This window comes from Scatophagus argus, chromosome 18 (genome assembly GCF_020382885.2).
Source record: "Scatophagus argus isolate fScaArg1 chromosome 18, fScaArg1.pri, whole genome shotgun sequence".
Taxonomy (NCBI): domain Eukaryota; kingdom Metazoa; phylum Chordata; class Actinopteri; family Scatophagidae; genus Scatophagus; species Scatophagus argus.
The window spans coordinates 8798811-8805556 of NC_058510.1; the positions used below are offsets into that span (position 1 = coordinate 8798811).

A 6746-nucleotide genomic window follows, 5' to 3' on the forward strand; every position below is an offset into this window, starting at 1 on the left:
ATAAATATGCTAATAATACGTCAGCTTTTCGTCACTGTCCAGTGAACGTCATGCATTGCCTTATTTGGGATTAAAAGCTCCTTTAACTGAAAACCTAAGAAAAACACTTAAATGTCTGGTTGTGTAACTGATCTCTGACCTTTACAAGGTGGCACATGGGGAAAAATAATTTAAAACAATGCTGGGGAATCAAGAGCGGCCTCCGAGACTTCTCTTTGGCGCCTTAGTTGGGGGAAGGTCTTTGCAGAGGGGGGGCCGTCGGTCGTGGTTCAGCACCGGACAGCTCCCTCCATCCCATCCCCACGTGCTCCTCTTAATGGCGTGACGTCGGATATTGACATTAACTCACTGTATAATTAATGATCATATTTGAAATCAAGGGCCATTGTTGTTTTTCATTTATTTATTATTTTTTTCTACTTTTTTCTTTTTTTTTTATGTGGCCAGGGTCTTTCATTGACGCGGAAGGAGGATGCACTCCAATGGGAAGGGGGATGACGCAGCGCCCCCCACCCCCCCTTACACCTACGTGACAAGTGAAAAAGGCATGCCTTTCGGATTCATGAATAAAACACCAAGGGGAGTTAAGTTCCTAGGACGCAGGAAAGTTCTCCGCAGACAGATGTTCGACGCTCTTCATTCCGCCCATGACCGAGTACACGTAGAAATCCCGGAGAACTGAGCTGCGGGCGCACGGAGGACTGCACACTCCGAGAAGAAGACTGAGGAAGAACAGGGAACAGAGGAAGAGAAGAGAGAGAGAGAGAGCGAGAGAGAGAGAGAGAGAGAGAGAGAGAGAGAGAGACTGAGATAGAGATCCTATCTCACTCTCCCAGTTGAGGTCTTCAGCGGATCGCGTCCAGCGTCTCTCAACTGGTAAGAGGAGGCTCTTTTCGGTGGGGTTTTTACGCAGCGTAAAAGTAGAGGGAGTTTGGGGTGAAGTCGGGTATGGCTGTTTTTTTTCTTTTAGAAACTCACGGGTTTTGCGTGAAAGTAACTAATTATTTCAGGGAACAACAGAATCTTGTATTGAATTGTGCTCATACACTCATTTAATGTCGTTTTTTTTTCTTTTGCAGCAGGACAATGTCTAGTAAAGCGACTTTAGCCTTACTCATCTATGGAATCATAATGCATCACAGCGTCAGCTCCTCACCTGTGGGGCTTAGCTTCCCCAGTGTTAGGTATGTACACTTTTACCTGTCGCTTAAGTGTCGCTTTCCAGGTGCTGATTTCACTTTGAAAGGGGAACTTGAGCATCAGCTGCAGGGTAGGCTACAGGCTAAAAGACCGGGTCTCCTTCACAGTTTATGTCTGTCGCTATAAGAGCCTATTGGATTACTGGATAAAATCATCTGACAGCCAATCCATAAAGCTGCTCACGCAGAAATAATTGCGCAGAAACATTCACCAGGGAGCGGCGGTAATGTAATTTAGACTACTGAGGCAGCGAAGTACAGCCTCTAAATGTGTCCCGCGGCCATTAATCCACCAATTTTTGTGGTTAGATAATTAATAGAAAATGTTTTTGTGCAAAGATAAGGCTGAGAGTCCTGACTTTCGCAGAAATGTTTTGTACAACATCGAATAAAAAGGATGTGTACATATAAACTGTGGCGGCAAGTTAACATTTATGGTGGGTAAGTCTATGCAATGATGCATTTGTGTTTAAAAGTCAGAACATGTGAAGTCTCCACGGGAATTCGTTAAACGTGTTGGGTGATCTTTCCTTGGAAACGGGAAGATGTTTTAAGGTGGTGTCACGCCTCACACACTGGAGAACAGCTGAAAGTGAAAACGTGTGTGCTTCTTTCAGACTTGACAGTGAGCTCTATGATGAGGGGGGACACTCCTTACCGTCCCTGGATTATGACAGAGACCAAATGGACGTGAGAAGCCCTTCGTCTGTCGCTGACGATGTCTACTCTTTGTATTACCCAGCAGAGAAAAGGTGACTATCATCACCAGTTTTTAAACTTTTCTCTCCCCCCCTCCTCCTCCTCCTCCCCCCTCCCTCCCTTCCCGCAACGTTGGACACTTTCATGTTGAACATCTCATCTCTGTAGTCCTATTTCTGTCCAGTTATGTTGTGCGTTTTGTGTGATCAGTGTAACGTACCGTCGAAATGTTGTCAGTAACTTTTAACGCGATGAAAAGGGATACGAAGGTTTTATTTGTTTTGTTTTATTATTATTATTATTTTTATTTCACCGAAATTAGTCTTTGTTTTGTCTGAAATCCCAGGGGAGCTTAGACGAATAAATTAACAAGTTCTTTAAAAAGACGGGCGTGAATTAACATCTTCCAATTGCTCCAAAACGAAGCGCTGTAAAAGCTAAGCTGTAAAACATCTGTATTGTAGTTTTAAAATCTTTTTTTATATATATTAAAATAAGTGAAATTTCCTGCCAAGATGGCCGTTTTCAGCAGAAATTTCGAAACAGGGCAGGGCTTATTATTTTGAGAAAACACCCCAAAGACACAAGTGAAACACACTTAAACCCACTTTTATTATAATTGTCGCTTCCTCCAGTTTAAAAAAAAACAAAGAAAAAAAAATATTATCTATAATTGACTTTTAAGATTTTTTGCAGTGCAGCTACTTGGTGTGTGGTGATTTTACTGTGTGGCTATCTATCATCCCAGAACGGAAAGGCATGCAGACGGCATGTTTAATAAAGCCTACAGGAAAGCGCTGGGTCAGTTATCAGCAAGGAAATATCTGCATTCTCTGATGGCAAAACGCGTAGGGTAAGAGCATCTTCTTGGTTGTCACCTCTTCTTTTATACTTAATGTTTCCTGTCCTATGTGCTTCTATGTGTTTCTTTTGGACTGATCCCTTTAAATGCTCATAATTCACGCTGTTATATGTACTGTATATGTCTGTGGTCCCATTATCTCCCAGCGTGCAGCCAAAGCTGGCGCCCTCGCCGCCCCCCACCCCTCAATCAGCCGATATTAATGCCATGGGATCGTCATGGAGAGCACAAATGGGCACTTGATTGATTCGGGAAGTGTCATTTTCTGAGCCCGCTGCTGGGTCTTAAATTTATTTCCATATGAATAATTTATAACATGGAGTCCCAGTGGTTCCTGATGAAAAGGGTTAGGGTGGGGTGCAGGGTGGGGCAATTATTTCAGCCTTATGTAGGTGGAAAATAAATGTGAAAACGTCCTGGGATGGGTTAAAGGTTAAACAAAGACAGAATATGAGTTTAGACATCTGTGAGTTCATTTTGCACAGATTATTTGTGTAAGACAATAAAGGCTTTGCTCTGGAATCAGCTAAATGGTGACTAATATGCTCCCAAATGAAGGCACACTTTGGGTCCCTGTAGCTTTCCAGGCTGCATTCTTCTGAACAAAATGGGGATGATCAAACTATTATAACTCTGAGGTGATATAAAGATCCCCCCAGCATTAATTCACGTGCTCTTCAGTTCAGCACCACAGGCTGTACATACGGGGAGTTTGGGGGGGGGGGCATGTGAATATAAATGCATCAGTGTGAAGGTAGTGAATCCTGCCTCTTGTCCCTGTCTCTCTCACACACAGCGGGGGAAAAACACTGGAGGACAGCCCAGAGCCTCTGTCCAAGCGACACTCAGACGGGATCTTCACAGACAGCTACAGCCGCTACCGAAAGCAAATGGCAGTCAAGAAATACCTGGCGGCAGTCCTTGGGAAAAGGTATAGACAGAGAATTAGAAACAAAGGACGCCGGCTGGCATATTTGTAGCATCCTCCCCTCCCCTTCCTGAAATACAAAAAAAACAAACAAACAAACAAACAAAAAAAACAAACTTAAATGTGTGCAGCCCCAGATGAAGTCATTTTGAGATCTGAACAATCAGTGGATTGCTTTTGTGTTCCTAAACATGTATTTATGTATGAAGTAAGCCATTAAAATGAATATTTTGATAATAATATTGTTTTTATTTTTTACTTAAAGCACTTGAGGACATATACTTTGTGGACCAATTTTTGTTCATTTAAAAAAAAATAGCCTCTATTTATGTATTCATTGATTTATTTTTTTTAGACCTATTTATTGAGGGGAGACAATTGTTGACATGACGATATATATATACAGCCCTGTCTTTTAAACATTCAGTGAAAAGATATGATTGTGAGGAAAATAAATAGTTTAAAAGACAATCAATGTACTGAATGCTGCTTTTTGTAAAGTGACATTAAGAGTTTAGTTGTCTTTATTCACAACAGCCTTGAAGACATAGGTTTTCACCAAATCCTACAAGACATAGACTTTGATGCCCTCCCGGACGGGGATGAGTTTGAGGCTTTTTTGGGAGACTGGCTGAAACAGTTCTCTCCTGAATTTCCGGTGAGTTTCAGGCTCTTTGCTGAGGCCGTGTCCTCGCGGGGGCGTCTCATGTCCCCTCCCTTTTCTTCTCACCTTTAACTCTCAACCTTGTGATCTTGCTCCAAACACTCAAACCCGACTTCTTCTTCTCCTTCCACCTCATTTGTGCTCCTGTCTCTCTAGAGTCTCACACAGTTTCACTTTGAATCCCACCCAATCGCACAATGTGGAGTGACTTTGCTTAGACCGATATGTCATACATATCACTGTTGATTGACACAAAAGATTTATCTGTGTCCTGTTTGTGGATGCAAGGATGATGCTATGATGATAAGAAATTATTTTAGCAGATCTGGGTTAGACCAGATGAGAGCCCTGTTGGCCTTAGAAGTTTTCAAAATGCCAGTTATCCATTTTTTTAAAGTCAAAAATCCCAAATCTGAGATGAGGACCAGAGTACTTCTGAGGTTGTTCTTGTCCTATTCTTCCGCAGCGTTTACAGATTGAGCTTACACCTTTGACTCATGTAAAAGTGCCAATCTTGTGTTTCTATCAACTGGTTTCTGTGTGTTTGGAAACCTCTTATTCTGCTGAAGGTTTTCTCATGTCTCTCTGTCCATATAATAAGTATCACTAACATCTGAATCAAGCTAACATGTCCAAAAAAGAAAAGAAAAAAGAAAAAAAATATCAAAAATATAAAACGGCAAGAAATGATACTTGTTACATGGTAACTTATCCATCGACTTGTTCTTTTTGTGAGAGACATACGAGTACAGTTTGAACTTTCGTGTTTGAGCCTTCTGGGTCTATTGTGCTTCCCTTTTCTGTCATGTGAACTAATGTAAAAAAAAAAAAAAAAAAAAAACTAAGTAGACTGCATGATTAAAGTAATTGCACTAGCCACCGAGTCTGTGCAGACAACTCCAACTAGATGGTTTTGCTTGCTTTCTGAATACTGCAAACATACATACTTGTCATTTCTGGATGTTGTTTTGTGTTCTGATCGCCTCACTGACATTTCTACACAAGCTGTATGTTGAAACTTTGTCCTCTGGAGAATTATCTGAATGTATTTTACTGCTGGCAAGAATCTCTCAGTCTAATGTCATGCTTTATCTTCTAGGCCCTGTGACTAAACCATTTTGTAACCAAATGTTAAACTGCACATGAAGAAACAGCTGCGATTGGACATTTAAAGCGGTCTCTTTCTATTATCTACCTGCAACATGGCACAAAGGCCACCATAACTGACTCTATGACATGATTATATTAAACAATGAGGGAGGATAAGATATAAGTACACAAGAAGAAAACACGTGCAGATATTAAGAGAAAAGGAATAAAGGAAGCCAAGGCCGAATGAACAAGAAGAACATGCTGATCTCAGACCGAACACTAAATAAATCGCATTTCAAAAGTTGCAGTGAATGTCAGTCTTACTGGTTCGACCCCCATGTGCACACTTCTCACCAAATTTGAGGAAAGAATCCACATATTTGCAGAAAAAGCTAGTTAGTTTTAAAACAACAGGGGGAAAAAAAGTTATTCGATCTGTGTTTACTGTATCAATCTTTCTTTAATTTTGCATTCTCCTCTAGGCTTTGTGACGCAGGAAGCAGTTTGCGGCTGTGGTGCCTTGCATCGACTTTAAAATCGCCATGAATCACAGATGGCTATTTAGTGGCCCTACAATGCTGCACATCATCAGCTTACATTTCACTTTTTTGTTGTTGTTGTTTTTGTGTTTCACAGACGTTTGATAGGATCTTTAGTAGCATCCACGTTAGACATCAAGCGTTCTTGCTTGCACTGCTTTCTTTTGCACTTTGTTCAGTAGGTGTAGATTTTTGTGAAACTAGAGGGAAAGATCATTTTCCCGCTCTCCATGAAACATTATGTGTATGATAATGAAAGCGCCAACAGCCTTACTAAAATGAAATAATCTTCAAAGACATATATCTTTACTGTGTAGAAAGTGATTAGATTACTACTTCAAATGGTGATCTGCAAGGGTCAATAAATGTTTAAAAAAAAAGTGTTGTAAGATTTGTATGAATAAATTTTTGTAAACAACAAAAATTTCGTCTAATCTTTGAAGCCAATATCACCATAAGTCTTCAACTTAAGACACATTTAAGCATTGAAGAGGGGGAAAATGAAGAGTAAAGACCAAATTCATTATACTCCTATAATGGAGATAGACCCTCCCTGCACAGTTTTAACAGTATGTGAAGTTATAAGGAAGGAGCTATGAAAGACATAAAGAGAAAAATCAGCTTGTCACCTTGTGGACATCTCCGGGGGAGACATTAGCAATATGAGGCATCGAAATGACCACACACAATCGAATGAGACAAAACAACATATTCATGCTGAAATAACAAGTGTCCATCAGTTTCCTCTTTTTCTCAGTGTGGG

General features: G+C 40.7%; 1 protein-coding gene across 5 annotated transcripts; it reads left to right on the top strand.

Moving 5' to 3' along the window:
* Nucleotides 1–412: 412 nt before the first annotated feature.
* adcyap1a (adenylate cyclase activating polypeptide 1a) lies at nt 413–6389 on the top strand. Of its 5 annotated transcripts, XM_046372056.1 has the most exons (7): nt 427–876; nt 1080–1184; nt 1817–1951; nt 2647–2751; nt 3557–3691; nt 4226–4346; nt 5927–6389. In XM_046372056.1, exons 2-7 carry the CDS (start codon nt 1087–1089, stop codon nt 5933–5935), a joined length of 603 nt encoding a protein of 200 aa, XP_046228012.1. In that variant the 5' UTR covers nt 427–876; nt 1080–1086; the 3' UTR covers nt 5936–6389. The 5 variants fall into 5 exon arrangements, with proteins under 5 accessions (XP_046228016.1, XP_046228013.1, XP_046228015.1 ...); XM_046372055.1 differs by lacking the exon at nt 5927–6389 and having other exon boundaries at nt 422–876; nt 4226–5255; XM_046372057.1 differs by lacking the exons at nt 2647–2751; nt 5927–6389 and having other exon boundaries at nt 417–876; nt 4226–5255.
* The last annotated feature ends 357 nt before the right edge of the window (nt 6390–6746 follow it).